The 21,657-nt window shown below is 38.8% G+C and overlaps 2 protein-coding genes across 3 annotated transcripts in view; one reads left to right on the top strand and one right to left on the bottom strand.

Moving 5' to 3' along the window:
• Positions 1-21,657, bottom strand: part of CYFIP1 (cytoplasmic FMR1 interacting protein 1) — an 82,751-nt gene that overhangs the window by 19,923 nt on the left and 41,171 nt on the right. For both annotated transcript variants that reach the window (XM_064501709.1, XM_064501707.1), the window contains exons 22-23: positions 19,765-19,964; positions 11,945-12,032 (exon numbers count right to left, since the gene is read on the bottom strand). In XM_064501709.1, coding sequence (XP_064357779.1) covers positions 11,945-12,032; positions 19,765-19,964 — 288 coding nt within the window. The remainder of the gene's footprint in view (positions 1-11,944; positions 12,033-19,764; positions 19,965-21,657) is intronic.
• Positions 2,427-7,383, top strand: LOC112984946 (fibronectin type III domain-containing protein 9-like). The gene is made up of 2 exons (XM_026103177.2): positions 2,427-2,891; positions 5,410-7,383. The coding sequence occupies exon 2, from the start codon at positions 5,531-5,533 to the stop codon at positions 6,200-6,202; it is 672 nt and encodes a 223-aa protein (XP_025958962.2). The 5' UTR covers positions 2,427-2,891; positions 5,410-5,530; the 3' UTR covers positions 6,203-7,383.

The following is a 21,657-nucleotide window of genomic DNA, read 5'->3' as shown; positions in this document are numbered from 1 at the left end:
CAAACAGTATTTTTAAATACGTTAAAAAATGAGTAACAACTTTGTGTTTTGCTATCGTAGAAAGTCAAAATACATAGCTTCCCCTTTTTAAGAAAGAAACTCCAATGAAAGTCTCCATTCTAGCAAGAACAAATTGTAAATAATTTTTATTCATCAGGCATATTTCACTTACTATTTGTAAAGCCATGAATATTTCCTCTATTTTATATTCTTCTGTTTACACAAGCAGAAAAGGATAAAAGTAGAAACATTAACATTGGCAAGGACTACTTTTATCCCTATACAGTCCACTTTATGTGCAAAACATCTTCAAAGAAATGATTTCACTTATCATTTCATTACAGTCATGTTAATTCTCTGAAGACTCAACTAAATAAAAATAGCCTTCTACAGTTACTTCTCTCTGCAACTAATTAATAAGGAATTAGAAACTGTCTGCTGAAGTTGGGGATTAAAAGGGAGCTTGCTAATTTAACATTCACCATTTGTATAACAGGTCGTTCTCCAAAAATCCTGAAGATTAATTTTAAAAGGGAATCTTGTCAGCCTTTCTTGTAGAAGGTTCTGTTGCATTCCCTTTTCTTCTCCACAGTTATCATTATCTCTAATACAAGTACAAAAGGCTGCAAGACCTTCAACTCAGACGTCAGCTGTGACACACAAAACTTTCCTTCATCAGTATCCAGGGAGAACAACACTGATTTTCTCTCCAGCGTAGATCCTACCCCAGTCATCCATGCAAGTCAATACTAGATCTCTGTAATACATACCACATAGCATTGTAAAAAGAAACTACTAGAGATTTAAGTCATGAAACTCTACCAAGCTCTTAGAGTATTTTTGTCTTATAAGAGAAAAAGATTTATAATGTGTAATTGGGGCAGAGAACAGCAACTGTATCTTGGGCTGCATTAGGCAGAGCATTGCCAGCAGGTCGAGGGTGGTGATCCTTTCCCTCTACTCAGCCCTGGTGAGGCTACACCTGGAGTGCTGGGTCCAGGTCTGGGCTTCCCAAAACAAGAGAGACACTGTCTGGTGGGAGCAAGCGTAGCAAAGGGCCACAAAGATGATTAAGGGACTGGAGCATCTCTCACATGAGGAAAGGCTGAGAGAGGTATGACCGTTCAGTCTGGAGAAGAGAAGACTTGGGGGGGAGAGGGGGGAATCTTATCAACACATTTAAATATCTGAAGGGAGGATGTCAAGAGAATGGGGCCAGACTCTTCTCAGTGGTGCCCACTGACAGGATGAGAGGCAACGGGCACAAACTGAAACACAGGAAGCTCCATCTGAACAGGAGGAAAAACTTTTTACTGTGAGGATAACAGAGCACTGGAACAGGTTGCCCAGAGAGTTTGTGGAGTCTCCATCCTTGGAGATATTCAAAAGCCATCTGGACATGGTCCTGGGCAACATGCTCTAGGTGACCGTGCCTGAGCAGGAGGATTGGACTAGATGATCTCCAGAGGTACCTTCCTGCCTCAACCTTTCTGCTATTCTGCGAAAGTCTGTTCTAAGGATGGTGTATTTGTGTTGATTTTGTGGAGGAGTGTTGTTTTGAAATTCTCAGCCATCTTTTCTGGGAATGCAGACTAAAATAGATGTTTGACTAACGATGAGAACCCATACGTGACGCTACAGCCTTGCTATTAGATCAGAGCTGACTAAATGGCTAAATTCTAAACAAATATCATCTGGCTGATTGCCTAAAGCTGCAGTCCCTTGAGTATAATATATGTATTTGTATAGCTTTCTGTTTACAGAAAGGGATCTGGGATATTAAATGGGAAGAGAGCTGGTAAAACTTTATGAAAACATGTGCAGATGAATGCCCTGATACACTGAGCATTTTATAAAGTTACCCCTAAAAGGCAAGATTTCATCTTTTGCTTTTGATGTTTCAACCAGGTAGCTCTAAACAACAAATGCATCCAAACTATCTATGTCAGCTACAGAAAGTTATAGTATAAAGAGTATTTTACTTCAATAAATTAAAGAAATTTACTGCCATGGGTTCTTCTCACTCTAATATAACACAGGTTAAGAGGAGGGAACACCCCTTCACACAGCAGAAATTTGTCATAGAAAAGCAAGCCTTGAAACCATTATTTCAGTATAAAAAGCTCACCAAATACAACAGTAAGTTGATCAATCTAAAAATACATCTTGTGTTAAAGTAACATTATTGGGGAAGTATCTAAGATGGTCTGCCTGTAAATGCTGGATTAACAGAGCTTTATGAACTGTGACAATGGATTCAAAAATCACCACCACACACCATCACTGCCTCCCCCCCATGATATACAGAAACACAAAACTCTTAGGGAAGAAGCCACTAACAAAGTTGGAGGGGAGCAAGGGAAGGAAAAAGACAGGGAGCTGGTTATTTTTTAAGCTATGCTTGCTCCCTCCCCTACTTTAAAAAAAATAGAAAAAAAGTTGCTAGTTGCTGATGTCACCGAAGTGCTAACATTAATCACTCACAGCATCACTGGTACACACAGAAGAGCATCTAACAGGGATGCTGAAGCAGTGCACTGTCCAACAGGAGGTAAGTGAGAGAGGAGGAAAAAGACATCATTTTCTCCTGTATTTTCTCTGAAAACCAAGGCAACGGCATCTTTAGACAAGATGTGCTCTTGCATGAATTTGAGTAGAAGAGACAAAGAAACCATGCCATCAGCAGCATCGGAGAAAAAAACTGAAAGAACCAAGCAATGAGAATTCAGTCGAGGAAATCTGAGGGGAAAAAAAAAATCAAGCAAACTGACAAAGAGAGACCATGAAGGAAACACCTAATGTAAAAAAGGACAGAAAATTTAGTGTTTTTTTCCTTTTCACAACATCACCATATGAAAATTCTGTTCTGAATTTTGCATCAGGAAGCAAAGGTGAGTACTGACTTTATAATCTATAAAATACCAAATGTTTCCCAAACATTAACATGGCAATAATGACATATCTTCTAATAATTAATGTTTCATAATAAACAAAAACAGCGTTACTGTTATTAATTTTGAATCCAGACACTCTCTAACTCTATTTACAAAATACTGTGAAGATGAGACTATTGTTTCTAGACAATATCAGGAAGTGTTCTATAGGAAAAAAAATATATGTAAGTTTAAGTGATCAGGATCTCTCAGATAAGAAGGTGGCCCACTTTTAACATCTACGGAAGTTGGGCAGATGTCAAAGCGTGTCTGTCTAACAAGATTATCTGACAGCAAACTCAATTCCTTTATATTGCTGCTATATCAAGAAGGGTACACTCGCCACAGGATTAGCTAGGTGGCAGCTACCTAGATCACTCATATCTAAGGTTTTCTACTGTAATGAACATACATCTTTTTCTCACCACTTCCCAATAAGTATAATCCAAAAGCCATAAGCAACATTTTCATATATAAATGTCACAGAATTGTTATTATTAATACAATATAACTATCAAGATCCCACTCAAATAATACAGATTTTGCCAGCCTTCTCTCTAGTTAAAGTATACTTTAAAAGTGTTACAAAATAATTTCAGAATATGTTATGAGCAAATTTGACAAGCTTTATCAGAAAAATTTCCCATATTCAATCGTTATTTAAGCCAGAAGACTTAACATCTTCACACCGATGATAAAAAAAAAATATTATGAGATCATAAACAATGAAATACTGTGTTACTCTTGTGGACATTTACATACATAAAGAAAGGAATCTTCACAGTGGAAAAAAACTTGCATAGGAGTACCACTGCAAACTGAGAATTAAACCAAAAGAGGATCAGATTAAATTGCTTATGTGCTTTTGAAAAAGTTACACTTGTGGCAAAAGCAAAAAAAAAATCCAACTCGCCAAAAAATCTATTATTTCTTATTATGGTTTGCTTTGTTATCAAACAAAAATTTTAATCAAAATGTCTACTGACATAGAAGCTAACCTTTTGTGCTGTAAGGAACACATTCTTTAATAGAAGTGTTTAGAGAACTGCAGAAAGTAGATGTTTTCCTTGCACTATATACAGGGTAACACAAACTGATAATCTCAAAATACTAATACTAAAATACTAATATTAAATTTATTTTGAGGAGTATTAGACTAGTGCCTGAATTCAGGAAAGAGAGACGATGGAATTACATACAATCTCTCAGCATAGAAAAGAATATTAAAAGTAGTTATTAAAAAAAAAAAAAAAACTATTTACCCAAAAGGTATATGGTATCATGAACCACCTAAAACTAGCTTCAGAGAGCTTTCGAAGGGGCTGACTAGCACCAAGACGAAACACTGTGATCCCCATGCCAACAGTCATCACAGTTACTGCTTTAGTAGTGGATACAGATGTGCTTATCCTATCAACAAAGGATGGAGAAAATCAGGGCATAAAAAACTTTGTTTTTTAATCATTTGGTCAAAAATCAAGAATTTATCCCTCAGTACTGCACTCCTGTTGCCCCTCACTTGCCAATTAACAAAAGGAAATTCATTGCTTACAAAAGCAAGATCTGAGATTACAGAGATCATTACACAAGTAAAATAAAATGCTAAGAATACTTAGACTTAAGACTGACTTAAGATTCAGACTCAAGCACAGAGAAAATACATGCCATGTTTCTTTTGAAAAAAGGAAAGAATAGAAACACTTTTCAACACACCCATTAGGACGTATTCCTTGTGACAGGTAAATAGTTAAATTAGCTGGATGGTTAATCCGTCTGTCTTTAATTTAAAGCCAAACCAGACAGTGTTTCAATTCAGTTTAGAATTTAATGACATTTCTTCATGAGGGTTTGGCTCAAAATCATGTTAAATACTAAGTTTTCCTATTTAAAATGTTTACACTATTAAACAAAATATTCCTGCCTTGCTCAAAAGAAGAGAGGTATTTATTAATGCATCTCTTTAAGCTTCTGATCATTTGTTTTTCCCTGGTGGTTTAGGGGTATATCTTTCAGAAATACAAGGGACATTTATCTCTCTCCTCTATAATCCTGAAGATTTTTTATTTCATTTAATGTTATCTAAGTGACAATTCCTTAAGATAAAAACAGCCACTGACTTTATTCTAAGGATTGTACCAAATACACACGTAGCAAGATGACAAAGAGGCAAATTTGGGGTGGGCTGTGGGTGGCCAGCATAGCTCTGCTCCCCGTCCCGAGGGCACAGCAGTCTGAGACAGATCTCTGAGAGGAGGTGGCTCCCCAATTCCAAATTCTGCAAAATGCACTGTCTCTCATGGAGATGAGATACAAGTGATGACCTTGAAAGGCAGCAGTGCCTGTTGAATTTCTATAAGCATGTATTTAACCTTTAATTTGGGAAAGAAGCTTCTATGAACAGCCAGCTCCTACTTTTACAGAGCACTACCACAGATAAGAGCACTGTTTCCTAACAAACTCCTTTTCTAAATTACAGAACACTACTGATAAAGACCCACACCACAACCTCAGTGCTGAAACTTCTTAAGTGAAACAGCAATCTCCCTTTTCCAAAGAGATCACTACTGGAAAAGAAAAACTACCTAGGCAACATCACAATGGGAATAACCATCCAAAACATCACAGGAAACACAGCAATGGTAATTTGGCCAAAAATGGCTAGCTGTGCTGACAGCTTTTACAGCGTCATGTACCACCCCAACTGGAACAGCATGCTTTCAAGTTACTCAAGAAAGAACTTTCAGAAGGAAGAGAGAGTGCCCGGAAGTCAGTCTTCGTTTGTCATTGAAAACCTAACTCCATTAACAACATATATTCTGTGTGTGACTTGTCAGTCTGCAAACCCCTCCAGTGACCAGTGCAGAACTTTTCATACGCTGGAACAAGACCCCGCATCTGCAAGCAACGCAAAGAAAGAGCTAGCGCTGGGCATCTGGCTCACCAGTAGTGTTCTGCTCCTCATCATTGCTGGGATCCTCCTCCACGGCTGTCTGCATCTGCTGTGCCGTAAGGGACAGGAGCAGCCGGAAGGACGAAACAGGACCTCAGAAGACGACAACGGGAAGACGTGGACCAAAAGCATGACACAGACCTCAGAGGAGCTCAGCAGGCAAAGCCAACTGATTCAAGACACTGAGAGAAAGAATTCAGGTGGTATCCAGCTGGCCACAATGACAGAGAATCCCTTAACTTGCACAGAGCCCATCATGAGGACTTCCAAAAGCCAGGAACTAGTGCCAATGACAGAGCAGCATTCTGCTATGAATTAGAAATCTTCTATCAGGACAGAGGTTTACTACACCTAACATCCAGACTACTTCAAACCCATCGAGTGCTTTATCTTTTCTCAGCTCACATCAAGGAGTTCTGGCTGCCCCCTGTAGCACCCCAAACTCCACCTTTAATCACAACATCCCTTTCTAACAACCCATATAACAGCCAGAGGTACTCAGATGTAAAGGTTTAGATTCCCAGGAAGTGAGTACTCCAGCTGCACTTTGCTACTGAAAAATGAAGCATTTAGCAAGTGATCAGTTGCTATTTTGAGGAGATTTTTTGGTTCCTTTCCTTCACTCCAAAGCAGTAAATGAGCATAAAACCATATGAAAACTGTGACCAGGAGAATATTTGTACTAATAAAAATTAAAACTGAATTGAAATTTTCAGATGGAAACCCAGACTGCTATTCTATAGGCAGCTGAAAACTACCCCGAGTACAATGGTTTGCCAATATGAATTTTATTCTCACGATTCAGATTGTTTCTCAAACTATACAATTTCCTGACTGTGGTGCTCTTAATAGTTCCCATTCTGAATTAGTTCAGTTACAGTATGCAAACTAAACTCATCAGTATTTTAATGGTATACTTTTATATGTCTTTAAATATCCCCTCAGTCTAAAAATATATTCAAGATAGAAGTGTCCTTAGAGACTCACTAACTAAACTAAGGCAATATCCTGGATTATCTTATTCTGCAGTCATTCACATGCACCATGAGCCAGCTTCTGCACCATCGAGGAGTGAGTCCCTGTAGAAAGACAGGGAGCCCAGGAAAGCAGCTCCCGATCCTTCTCTCTTTCCCTTTCATTTGTAATGATAAAACTCACTCATCAGCTGCAAATTTCTATCCAGTTATAAAGTCAGTCTTGTATAATCGGGGCAAGGAAGTAAGAACATGTCAAAACACATTTTATTTTTGGAACAATCAAACTTGCTAATCATCTAACTTTGCCCTGAATTTTTTGACAAAGTACCAAGAAAGGCCCTGAGACAGGAATCGGTTCACCCTCCCAAAATGATGCATCTTGTCTGGTTTACATATGTAATACACCCATTTTTAAATCCCTTAGGTGCATTTGTATTCCATAAAAATGTATTAAGTCTTAGTATCACTGTATAATATGGTATTTCTAAAAACAAACATAAACTCTGACTGCATGCATTTTAAATTGCTATTAATAAGAACATACACTTAAAGTCAGCTCTTTTTGACCCAGATCGTTATATTAGCAGTTCTCCAACCTTCATTAGTTAGGCAGCTGCCTTCAATTTTCATTGCATTCTGGAAACCAAAGTTGTGTACAGTTTTGGTAAGAGAGCACCTGCTGAAATATTTCATAACACGCAATGGGTCTTTTCAGCTACTGCATTTTGGCAACATTTGCCACAATTTGTGACTGGCTTCAACTCTCACATTGCTAGAAATACATGAGCTGACATAAGTCTGATGCGTTTTCATTACTTTTTTCTACTAGGATAGGCAAGACACACAGAACTGTGTGCCAAATGGAGCGTGAGTATTCTTTTCAGAAAACACTTCAAAATGCATTCGATTGTATTAAGTTAGCATTAACAGGTTCACCAACCCCTACACAGCATTTCCTCCAGCTGACTTCTGGGTGGGTTTTTTTGTCTTTTATATCCATCTTCAATAAACTGTAAAGTTGAAAAGAGTTTTTTGTGGTTTCAAATTAAGGTATCTTGTGAAACAGACACTGAAAAATTCTCTTCAGAACATGATGCTAACTCTACGGATTTACTTCCAAAGTGGGGGAGAGAAGAGAAAGACAGAACAAAATGCTTTAAAATGATCTTGCAATCAAACTGTAACACTTCTCTAACTAGAATTTCATAAAAGAGAAAAGATTATTTTAATGTTAAAGGCACAGAGCCAAGAGACTGACAAATTTCTGCCAGCACCCTGGGCACCTGGAAAAGATTATTCATTTTTCTTCATTTCTTAATATGGGTTTTAAGGCAGTTCAGTATATGTATTTATAGGTTACACACACAAACATATATACCATGCTGAGAAGCCAAGAAGCAGTTTAAGGCAATTCAGCTACTTGATTTTTTTAATTTTATAGACACAAACACACGCACGTACAGAAACACATGTGCATGTATCATACTGACAAGGCAAGAAGCTACTGCAGAAATGTTCCCAGGGATGAGATTTAGCTCATCTAAATATAAAGCTGAATTTCACCTAAGGAACTTACTGTGCACTACTTAGATAAATATTTGTATCATTTCACAAGCAATGACTGTCTTGAACCTACTGCAAAATAGCGATATATAAAAAGTGTCATATAAGGGCTTATATTAGTTTTGAAGAGCTCACGTGATTACACACACAGAACGACAAGATTTTTCTTCTCTTGCTCAGATTTTTATTACAGATTCATAAAGGTTCAGAATCCAGATTGCTGAATTGTATCAAGCCTTTCAGCTAGTGTCCAATCTCAGGTCCATTTTGACAATCCAGTGTTTTGCTAGTTCACCCTCCAGTTTTAACTGATCTACTAAGGGGCAAGCATTTTAAGTGACTACTAAGCTGTTAACAAGAGGCATCGTAGTGCAAACTGATGACACTGAAGAGGAGTCTTTTGACTTTTTTCACAAAATGAGTTAGCATCCAAATATGCAGAAGACACCCAAACATGAAAATGTTGTATAAGCAAAAAAGCAAGCTCTTAAATTGTTCATCTACAAAACCTCAATAAAAATCAGGTACTTTATTAACACGCAAAGTTAGTTTCAAATCTCCAGAAGGGATGCTTTCTTATACATACATTATGAAATATTTTATTCATCCACCCCATGTTGCCTTCTCCTCTGTAACCAAATTTCAATCTCCTAACAATCATTTTATTCAACCTACACACATTTCAACAGAGTAAAGGCATTTCAATGACCATGCTCAAAGAGCTTTCAAAAAACTCCAGCTCACTTAAAAGGCTGACAAGTTTTTGCAGGCACACTCCTTCCTATCTGACAGCTCTGCTCTGATGTCTGCCAGGAGAAGTAAATTGCATCAGCAGCCTTCTGTTTCACTAACAGGATAAAGATATTGCTTGGAAAATTTTAGATGCAGTAGAGAATATGGGCACAACTGTCCAGGCAGCACGTGAACACGAATTAATACAGATCAAATGCTTTAATTCATGTAGAAATACCTGATATTATGTGAAGACTCTGAGATCAAAACTTAGCATTTATTTAATTACTCTTAAGTAAACACATCGCTTGTACAAAAATTCTGCACAGGAAGTGTTTAATCATTATAATCCTAAACAGGCACATGTGAGTGCACACATGCATGGGAAACCACAAAGTCTTTATCTTCACCTAAACAAGCACAATGGATTGCTTAAAAAATAAAACAAAAAACATATTTCATGGATGTATGATCAATACTAAGCGCTTACCCTGAATACCTCAAATAGTTCAAGAACTTAAAAAAGACAATAAAATAAAAAAAAAACCCATAGCTACTCCATAACCCATTATTATCCAGGCACCAGGCAATTCAACATCAGAACAGTTAAAGCACTCAAATAATACAGAGAGTGGATGTGCTCTGTGACAAGCCTGAGTATACAGTGCACAGAACAATAATAGCACATGCTGCAATTTCTAGCCTCTGTCACATAAGAATTAAAATTCGTTACTCGTTATACACAGCAAAAATGTCCTCTTAAAATTCCATTCAGATATTCTGAATTCCAAAATACGCTAGATTCAAGTACAAAAATAGACTTCTGTAAAATTTAAGAGCAAAAAGAATATTTGGTAATACAGAAATAGCTAGTTACAAAACTTGCAGAAATGCATCTGGGAACAGATTGCTGCTGTTCATAGCAATATAAAAATAATCAGATTTCTGAAAATGTACAGATCAGAGTAAAGGTTACTAAATTTATTCTAATAATGTAACCTGACTGATGCAAAAAGGTTCCCCCCCCCAGTTAATCCTCTCCCACTCAGGCTACTGTATCACCACTTAGATAAATTAAGTTAGCAATCTCTACTAAATTCTGTGGGTTTTTTGCTCTTTACACTGCATCTGGAAAGTTCCTGAAATAGTAAAGAATACAGTAACTCTAATGTAAGAGAGCTTTCCTATAATTTACTGTTCCCTAACTGTTGGAGAAGAATTATATAAAACTCTAATCACAGTACCAAAAATAATCTGTTACCTTTCCACATAAAGTAATGTGAATCCTTTTCCACCTCCTTTACATTTTAAAAACATGGAACTTTTATAGTAGCAGCAAATATATTAGGACTGAAATTTGTAACTTCTGAGCTCTCTCTTCAGCTCTCCCAAACACTAGCTTGCTGGGCAAATCACTTCATAGAGCTTGCATTTTAAAACTAGGATATGATGTGCAGAAAAAAAACAGTAGGGTGAGAATTAATTATGCTCATGTTAACATAGGAACTAGATAATGAAGGTAATGACACATGAAAATGACACAGCTCACTTGTACAAATTACAACTACAATTGGGTCCTGTAAATCATTTTAAGCTGTTTTTCTGTCAACATTTCTCTAATTTGGCCATTGAATTTCTATTTATCTTTTCCATGCTTTCACTTTGCCTCCCTGACATTCAAAAAAGCAAGGCAAAATTAGAGTGGTATTTCTTGTTAAATACTCTGCAATGATTTGCTCAAGATAGCACTGATGTTTTTTACTGACTAATATTTCTGACTGGATATTAAAAATGCAGATCTATATTAACATGCTATGCCTTGAACTGTTGTTAAGACTCAGGTAATCAATTCCTAAGCTTAAGGAAATAAATCTGCAATGATCAGGGAGAATAAATCTCTCTCTCCAACATTCAATACTGCACACCTGAACATAGCTTTGGTCTTGCAAATACATGCTAATTTTCCTCACTTGGGTAATTCCATAAAAACCCCCAAGACTATTTTCTTGTGCCAAGTTCTCTCACAGGTTGTTACTTTCCAACTTCCGTACTGGGTATTGCCTTAAACTATAGAGTACATGACTACAAATCAGGAGAGCTGGATACCATTGCTGGCTCTTACATGCACTTCTGCTGAAAACTTGCATAAAGCTTGCAGGCACTCGTAATCTCAAAGCAAGAAAGATGATGCTAATCCAGCAGATGAGACAGGCAGCAGGCCAAATTCATCAGTCCCACTCTGAGACCCTTGGATTGAAGATGGCAAAAAAAATGCTATTTTTTTTAAATAATTTAAGATATTTAGTATATGATAGTTTAGGATGGTCAGAATCTATATTCATTTTAAAGTCAGATTACATTTGAAGTAATTTTTCCTATTTATTCCGTTTTCTCCTGCTACCACAATCTTCAGCGCTGTAATGAGGGAGTAGCTGCTTCCACAATGGGGTCTCGTTCTCACCTCACCAGCTGACTAATTCCATTCTATTCATTTCTATCAGTTGGCTCTGCCACTATACGCAACTGTGCAATGCAAGGTGGTTGAGAGGAGGGCTTTTTAGCAATGTCAAATAAGACATAACATCTGACTAACCATTTGTACTTTGGCTGAAACATATGGTAATGTTCACAGTAAAGTCAGAAAAGAAAGCATATGTTGAATTTAAAATACTCTCAAAATGTATTTAAGTCCCTCATTTGTAATAATTTTCATATCCCATAATCTCTATAACTAAAAAGACACCTTTAAAGATGTGCAAGCCATAAACATAAAAGGAATAAAATCCAACCTTTGATCCATAGAGATACTGGGGCTGCGCATTAGGCTGCTTATCTCTCTGAAACTCCTGAGAAAAGGGTAACACAGTTCGAACAAATCTATAAAAAAAAATAAAGAAGTAATTAATTACATTTAGCTTATTAGGTGCGTACCTAACGCATCTAACCAAGTATAACAATGCTTTTGTCTACGTATAAAATCAAAGCCGGCCTGGTAACCTTTCACAGAACGGTCACAGAATCACAAAATGGTTGAGGTTGCAAGAAGCCTCTGGAGATCATCAGCGCAATTTGAGAAAGGGAGAGCACATAAGCCCGCACTGCCCAAAAACCTGGGCACAAACCAGAATCCAACTCTCCATCACTTATCGGCACACTGTTCTTCCCAGTTTTATGCAGGGTCCAAAAATATTTCTCGTCTCTAACCCAGCCCAGCCCAGCATAAGGAAAAACAACCAACAAAACAGTAATAGTAGCCTGTCATGGAGAGTAGGGAAGTTCCTTGCGCTTCCCAACTTAAATCCTTAAGGATGAACTACACCTACAAGGAAGAAAGTGATATCTCTATTTCATGCCGTTTTGCAAAGAAACTCACAACAGGAGATTCCTTCAGGCTAATACCTGAATAAAACTAACATGAAGGGTATAATTCTTCTACCAAAATCAGTGTAAAGTCTCACCATACTTTAGTGTGAGCAAGTACCAATACAAACCATGTCTAGTGAACAGCTTTATACCTGTGTAGCGTAAGAGACAGGATGACATAGGAACTACAAAGATACGGAGTACTGCAAAAGATACGATCAAACAGCCTTCTCCAAACTGAGTTCCCTGAGAGGCTAAAAAACAGTGTCTGAATAGAACGCTGCACATTCAAGTATTCCCATGAACAGGATGTACTGATCTGGTCCTCTGATATTGCCAGTTAATTTTGTATAATTTACATTTCACATTTCACCAGACACGTAAAAGCTGCACCAAAATTATAGTTGTTTACAATTACGTCCATTGCACTTTAAGTTCTATTTCTGAGTAATCTGAATCATTCTTGTGAGACTCTACAACTTCAGGACAAGATTTTCTGTATTTTTTTTAAACTGCTCAAGAATAAATACATCAAGAGGTTCAGCTATCATTTATATGTTATCTTATCCATGTCTTCAAGATAATTGGCTCTTTTTATTTTTAATCAGTGTTGATGAACTTGCAGCAATTTATCCATTGTAATCAATGTGGGTTGTAAGCAAAGCAGATTAAGCAGATGAAAAGCCTGCTGGTTTACCAAAGCTTTGCAGCAGTGATTGCTGAAGCACAACATTAGCCCCCAAATAAGTATTTGGGGGATCAAATCAAATTATGCTAGTGTTTCTATGATGTCTGCCAGGAAGGAGCTTATAGTGTATCGCAGAGTGGTTGAGGTTGGAAGGGACCTTTGGAGATCATCTAGTCCAACCCCCCTGCTCAAGCAGGGTCACCTAGAGCACATTTCCAACGCTGTGTGTCCAGATGGCTTTTGAACATCTCCAAGGAAGGAGACTCCACAACCTCTCTGGGCAACCTGTTCCAGTGCTCTGTTATCCTCACAGTAAAGAAGTTTTTCCTCATGTTCAGACAGATTTTCCTGTGTTTCAGTTTGTACCCGTTGCCTCTTGTCCTGCTGCTGGGCACCACTGAAAAGAGTCTGGCCCCATCCTCTTGACACCCCCCCTGGAGATATTTGTATACGTTGATAAGATCCCCTCTCAGTCTTCTCTTCTCCAGGCTGAACAGGCCCAGCTCTAGCGGCCTTTCCTCATAAGAGAGATGGTCCAATCCCCTAATCATCTTCATAGCCCCACACTGGACCCTCTCCAATAGTTCCATGTGTCTCTCTTGTACTGGGGAGCCCAGAATTGGATGCAGCACTCCAGATGTGGCCTCAGCAGGGCTGAGGAGAGGGGGAAGAGCACCTCCCTCGACCTGCTGGCAACACTCTTCCTAATGCAGCCCAGGATACCATTGGCCTTCTTGGCCACAAGGGCACATTGCTGGCTCATGGTCAACTTGTTGTCCACTTCCCAGGTGACCTCCCAGGTCCTTCTCCACAGAGCCGCTTTCCAGCAGGTCACCCCCAATCTGGACTGATTCATAGGACTATTGCTCCCTAGGTGCAGGACCCTGCACTTGCCTTTATCACACTTCATGAGGTTCCCCTCTGCCCATCTCTCCAGCCTACTGAGGTCCCTCTGAACAGCAGCATAGCCCTCTGGTGCATCAGCCACGGCTCCCAGCTTTGTATCATCGGCAAACTTGCTGAGGAGGCACTCTGTCCCTTCCTCCAGGTCACTGAGGACTAAGTTGAACAAGACTGGACCCAGTACTGACCCCTGGGGGACACCGCTAGGCAGGCCACTGCCTACAGGCCACTAAGTAGACTGTGCCACTGATCACAACCCTCTGAGCTCTGCCTTTCAGCCACTTCTCAATCCACCTCACTGTCCACTCATCTAGCATGTGGTTCATCAGCTCGCCTATGAAGATGTTATGGGAGACAGCGTCAAAAGCCCTACTGAAGTCAAGGGAGACAACATCCACTGCTCTCCCCTCATCTACCCAGGCAGTCATTCCATCATATCAGATTGGTTAAGCATGATTTCCCCTTGGTGAATCCATGCTGACTACTCCTGATCACCTTCCTATCCTTCACATGCTTAGAGATGGCATCCAGGATGGGCTGCTCCATCACCTTTCCGGGGATCAGGGTGAGGCTGACTGGCCTGTAGTTCCTTGGGTCCTCTCTCTTGCCCTTTTTGAAGACTGGAGTAACATTAGCTTTCTTCCAGTCCTCAGGCACCTCTCCTGTTCTCCATGTCCTTTCAAAGATGATTGAGAGTGGCCTAGCAATGACATCCACCAGCTCCCTCAGCACTTGTGGGTGCATCCCATCAGGGCCCATGGACTTGTGGATGTCAGGTTTGCCTAAATGATCTCTAATTTGATCCTCCTCCACCAAGGGAAAGTCTTCCTTTCTCCAGACTTTCTGCCTGGTCTCCAGGGCCTACAATTCCTGAGGGCTGGTGTTAGCAGTAAATATTGTCCCTACTTCCACCTTCTCTATACTTCCTTCTTCTGTCTGAGTTTTGCCAGGAGTTCCTTATGACACTGAACACTTTACAAGCCAATTACTATAATCTACATAGGAATATAAGGACAAATTTGCAAGGGATCATTTTGGTCAATGAATCCACTTTCTTGCTACTGCAGCCACAAGATCAGAGAATTTCTTTCATAGACCTTCTGAGCTACATCTGACAGTAACAAGATATCAGGATCCTCCCTCCCTACTCATACAGAAAGTGTCCTTCAGGACTTCCCTCTCCAACTGGTATGAATCTCCCTTTAACAAGCTTCATATTTATTCTTGTCCAGTTTACACATTTTTGTTCTGCTAACTTGTTCTTTAAAGAAATTTCCCCCTACATGCCTCTGGATATATGTACAGAAAGCACTCATATCCCCCCACCACAACTCACCTTGTCCAGCCCCCCAGATCAAAGGCTAGTTCCCACACCTCTTCTCTCAGTGAATACTTGATGCAACTCACCCTTCTTGAATGTGAATGCCAACATTACTCACCACATTTGAAAAGCATTTGCAGGACACTGTTAGCAAACTTTGATCCCTTCTTACAGCTGGTGAAAAAAACAAGACTACCAGGAAACCGGCATGGAGATGATGTTTTTTTTCTGGATCAAAACCGCTGCCACAACAATGCAGCCGCACTGTTGAGAAAAGCTCATATTTCAGCCAGGGTTTCTACGTGCTCTCAACATTCAAGACTATATCGCATATAACCATGACCATATATTCTAATTAATTTTGGTTTTCAATACTTTAGCCATTGCTGCAGTATCTAAACATGCTGCACAACACTCCTGTATGAAATGTCTAATATGATTTGAAAACAGATCCAGATTGATCGAGAACACAAAGGCTGCAACAGTGCACAGAAAATCCTGAAGTCATGCACCCTGTACTATTTTACAGCATGGTTTTTCACAGCAGTCTTTCCAGCTGTTTACAAAGAAGCCTGTTTAGAAAGGGGGGGAGGTGAAGAAAGGTGAGAGGACCGACAGCATTATCACAAGTCAGCTCTTAAGAAAACAAGGCTTCAGACTTTGGGCAGGCAGAAAGATGCTATGTTTTAAGTTTCTCAAACAGCAAATGCCAGAACAACATTCATAAAGAAAATATCACCATCATCCAATATTCCTGCTGTAGTTTTGATAACAGTTACACTTAGACCATCCAGAAAAGAGCTGAAAAAAAATTTCCATTCTAAAATTAGGTTGATTAGAGGGGGCAGGCGAAGAAAGGGGTTTCAAAAGAAATACATTATATTGCATTTAGAAGAGTGCTATGTTTAGGTTGTCTCACGCTCTCTCCTGTGCCTCACTCTTTCTCCTCTGTCAGCCCAGAACACAAAACATGCAAGGAAAAAAAATCAGCTCAGTGCTCAGTAGTAGTAAAGAAAGAAAATAAAGACAGGAAATGGAACATCACAAACTGCCGAAAAAGGAATATAGAACAAAAATCTGTCCTTGTGCCACTTCAATCTTGTGCACAGCTCTTGTCCTCCTAACTCCACAAGGATATAATGGAATGAAAAAAATACAGACATGGGTATAAGTATGGCAAAGATTCATGATGCGGAAAGACTATGTAGACTATAATCCTTTGGCTCGGAAAAAAATGCGACCTTGCTGGAAGTTGAGAGAGGTGTCTATCAGTCTGTCTGTCCATCTCTCTCTCTCTCAAAACAAAAAAACAAAAAGAAATCCCACAAGCAGCATAGACAAGACAACAAGTGGGAAAGGACTGTTTTCTGTTACTTTCAGTATAAGAACTGGCAAGCAATGGCTTCAAGACAAACTAAAAAGAGATGCTTCTTCATGAAGTACACAGCTCTGCTGTAAAATCCTCACTACAGGATGTCGCAAATGCCAGCATTTTACATGGGAAAATGGGGGGAAAAAGTGGGGGGAAAAAATCCATAAAAGGCCAAAAATACATTTAAATCCCATCATTTTTGTTTACAGAAGCATCTGATCATTGTTAGAGGCTGGCAGTGTTTCCTGGGAGAAATACCACCACAAACCTGCCTTGCTGTCAGTGTCAGGATGCTGGACTAGACAGGCCTTTGGCCTGTTCTGCCACGGCAGTGTTTGTGCTCATGCTATTATTCAGAAGTCTGTTCTCTTCCTTTCCTGGTCTACAACAGATGCATTAAAAAAATTCTTGGATTTCACTGCTAACTCGCATCTGCCGAAGTCCTCTTGCTCATCTTCCAATTTCCTCTCTGCAAACTGTCTCGCTAGCAGCTACGCTTGCGTTTGGATATGGCTGTACAGTCAGCTATGGGTCACAAGATGAAAATTCAGAAAATGAGCAATTGTAGTTATTAAATTGCTAAATCCACTTTTAATAGTGGCCTCTTTCATTGTTTAATCTCAGTACATTATCAGATATGAAAAAAATTACTGAGTCCCAAACAATTAAACATGCAGCATGTTTCAGTACTTATGCATGAAATAACCTCAGCCTCTGAACTAAACCTGAAGGCTTTGTAAATGCTTGAACTCTTTACAAATGTTTGACATTATTCAGTTCAAGCATTCTTGGGATAAGTGCTTCAAAAGTTACTGGGTACCAGTTAATCTGACCAAAACATTAACTTTAAAAGGATGATCATTACACATAGCCTCTAGTTAAATTAAAAAAAAATAAAATAAAAAGGAGACCTCTCCTCTTAACGCCTCACTCTCAAGCCATGTCTCTGCTTTCCATCTTCCTCATTTTTTTCTCCCTGCCTTCCCTTTTGACTTTTCTTCTCTTGCTTCCATGTAGCCTTTCACAATACATTACCTATCAAAAGTCAAAAAGAAAACTGACAGCTCAGACAGAACTTGTCACTCTCTCCTTGTGTATCCGTACATGATAACTTGTACATGTACAGTTAAATACAGAGATAGCTTATCAATTTAAAGTACACACCTTGCACTTTAACAGCAGTTACCTTTCTCAAGGCAGCAATCTATATAACAAACATGCTTAAGAACTGCATACAGACTATCTTCCCTTCTCCAGCAAAAATACCAAGGGGCACCATATGGTGGGCATACGAACACATAATCCTCTCACCACGCTGCTGTTTTAAGTGCGCCAGGAACCCACTTCTGATTTAAACCAGAGCAATTCTGTGATGAAACATGTCAGGCTGCATACATGGTGCAGATGTTGCTTAAGATCTGCCTCCTTTTATCATCTCTTAAATTAATTATCCTGAATTAATTATCCTACAAGCTTGAAGATCAGCCTAACTCAAATGGAGCATGCATTTTTTAAAGTAAACAAGCAGCAGTCCTACAGGATCCTGCTAGTGTCTGTCAGTGTGCTACATTCCCTTCCTAAGTACTGCAGTGGAGCAGTCCGCAGTACTACAGTCTTTGTGGGCAGGATTAAACCTTTTTAGTACCTATTGAACATTTTTCATTAAAGCTGCCAGGTGAAACATCAACACTTGATTGAGATTTTCTTTTAATACTATGCTTAGGCAATTCTTAACACCTCACATTGAATATTCTAACATGCATCCCTACACACATGAACAATACTTAACACGTACAGTGGCTTCCTCAAAAATATATTCATGTCCTGTGCAGACAGATCCACGTAACAAAAACTTTTTAGCAAGAACTTTACCACAAAAAAGCCATGCTTTTTTGCAGACAGAATCTGAGATCTAAAACATAACCACCACAGATCACGTAAGACAGGGAAAGCTGTCCAAGGACACAGTGAACAGTCCAATGTTCAATACCACTTTACTGCCACTTCACAGTGCCTTAACCAAAACCCAAACAAAAGCTAAATGCAACACAAACCCTCAAAACAGAACAGAGCAGGAAGTCCAGAAACAAAGTCCCAAGCACTGTGCCTTCCACTGATTCAAATTTTAGATTCTCACTCTCTCCTCCTATTTCCATTACTCCCTCTCCTTAAACGCTGCAACAGTGGGAATGAAGGCTACCTAGAACAAAACTCTGTTGTTACTGATATGCTGTAGCTTTCTCCGAACATCAGCCAAATGAAACAAGCAAAGCTTTAGACCAAAAAGACAAAGTTTCAAATACAGCATTACCATCCGAGGAAAAGAATGACATAAAATATAATTTATGGCTTCACTGAATGATCACTGCAGACCTATGACAAGTCTCCTCTGTGCCAAAAAGGAGGTGACACACTTTGAAGTCACACTTGCCCTTCCCTAGCTAATGAAGCCTTAGTAACACACAACTGATAGGTGTGACAGAGCCAGAAGGTCTAGAGACATGGAAGAAAGCAGCAATGCAAATAAAACCTTATTCAACATACACTGACCTCTTCCCTTATCCAGTAAGCCATCCATTTTTCTTCATATTAACACAGAACCAAGGGACGTAATTTTATTCCCACCATTTCACAGCTGAAGATCTTGTTTACTAATACTTGTTTACTTCCTGATAAGCACTTTGCAGTGTTTTTGGACACACTTTATTTTTCAGCATATCCTAGCTAAAACTTTAAAATACCATAGCATTTTGATGATCAGATTACATTTGACTTCTACTGTAGAGAAATAATGGGCTTTCACACATTTGACAGTAAATTGACTCATTCTTCTTTGTTTCAAGTAAAGCATAAGAAGTGGAAAATACACTAAACGAACAGAGATGGCCTTCGCAGCATTCGCTAGGAAAGAAGCTGCAGGAAAGTCAGAGAGCTGCTGCAAACAAAAGGCTGCCATGCTAACCTGTTAGTGGATCCATTGTAGCAGTAGTTTGGAAGAAAATCATAATTGAGTTCCCAAAAGACGTGAAGGGTGATTCTTCCATAAGGGGCTGACACGTTGTGATTAGCTTCTCTGAACATGGCATCAAAGCTGTCCAAGGTCATATACCTACTCAGAAGCTTGTGAGTCATTTTGTTTATCTCTATCAAGCCATCTAGCTCCTACAAAAAAAAAAATACAGTGGAGAACCAAAAAAAGTACATAAATAACCTTGACCAAATAGGAGACTAGAAAGAAGTCAAAATTAACACTTGATTCTTCCTCAGTCTGTTACTTCAGTGACACAGCTGTTCTTAGGATTGTTTTAATCTATCTGCCACCGCAATCCTTTGAGACATCAGGGATATTCATTAGGGTCTGTCTGCACTCCAGATGGGTCTCTCCCAAACACAGAGCAGGGCCAACTCTTACTCCATGGAGCAAAAGTTAAAACTCCAACATTTAAATAGGCTCAGAAATAAGCTAAGAAACAGCTTCTGCATTTCTTGCTTTACAGGCTACCACAAAGTAATTTCTTCCCAGTAGGGCAATCGGTGATCTAACTTTTTCAGTAGTAGTAGTACTAGTAGGGAGAGCATCACATTTACCGTAAATCCTTATCTTTTCCTCTTTCTTAAGAGTATACTAAGATCCAGTAGAAGACTAGACATTTGCACAGATAATAGAGATCACATTTAAACAGATAATAAAATCACAAAATCACTAGTCACTAGCTACAGACTAGTATATACATATAAATGTATATGGGCACTGTTTATCACATTTCTCCTCTTGACAAGAAATTTCTTAGTGTGGTTTCTTGCACCTTCTTATAGAATAAAAAATATCTATTTCTGACATCAGCCACTGAAAACAGCAGTACATTGGAAACAGTATAATGGACAGATTCATGATCTGACTTGATCTTGCATTTCCAAAGCAAGTCATAGTATGGCCTTTAACCAGTATGTCCCCAAAATAATACAAAGAATCCCCAAACCCTCCCAAAAAACAAATTTTGCTATTAAAGCTGGTTGTACAATGACATGATAGACAAATGTCCAACGGAGACAGCTTTCTCTGTGCCTCGAACTACTGCACATCTTTCCATACAGGGCAGTCAGATTTAATTGCTCCATGTTACAAAGGATTTTCATACATGTGGGTGAAAGTTACTTTAAAGAAAAAAGAAAAAGAACCACTATGACTATTATTAAGGAACTGAGTCCAATCTGAGGGCAAAAATAGCTCATTCTTTTTAACTACCTTCATTTAATTTGAAAAGCAGCAGCAATTATTTATTAGTTAAGCTATTAGTATCAGTACCCCACTGAAGAAAATAAGCAGTTTTTAGCAGGAATGATTTTGCATAAAAAAGAAAAAAAGGGGGGAGGGGGTAAAGAAAGGAGACGACAACTCAGCCTGGTCCACTTCTAACTCAAGAAAGTGAGAATCTATGACCTAAGATCCACATTATCAATGATTTCTGTTCATCTGGCCACAGATTAAGAAAAACCTGCACATTACAAACAAAAACTACATTTTAAATACTTCAAAGGCAAACACCAAGCACTGAAAAGTCATGAAGAGCCAGATTCCTGCCCAGCTCTACAGGCCAGTATTTGTTTTATGTTCAGTAAAGAATGAAATCAATGGGGACTCTTAAAGTAGTTCCTGCATCACAAAATCTTGCAGGTAAAAGACATACTAGAGTAAGACCAACAGTAAATGTTCTTGCTCAACTTTTGTTTTTGTCACTCACACTGAACTGAATGTGACTGGTATTTTTCCTTGTTGACTGCATATTTATTTGTCAAATATATGCTGTCTGAAATAAAATTTGTTCATTAACATTTTAATTAGGAAACTAACTCA

Source organism: Dromaius novaehollandiae, chromosome 1, assembly GCF_036370855.1.
Source record: "Dromaius novaehollandiae isolate bDroNov1 chromosome 1, bDroNov1.hap1, whole genome shotgun sequence".
Lineage (NCBI taxonomy): Eukaryota > Metazoa > Chordata > Aves > Casuariiformes > Dromaiidae > Dromaius > Dromaius novaehollandiae.
Note: the sequence above shows the minus strand (reverse complement) of the source record. Positions and strands in the feature narration are given on the sequence as shown.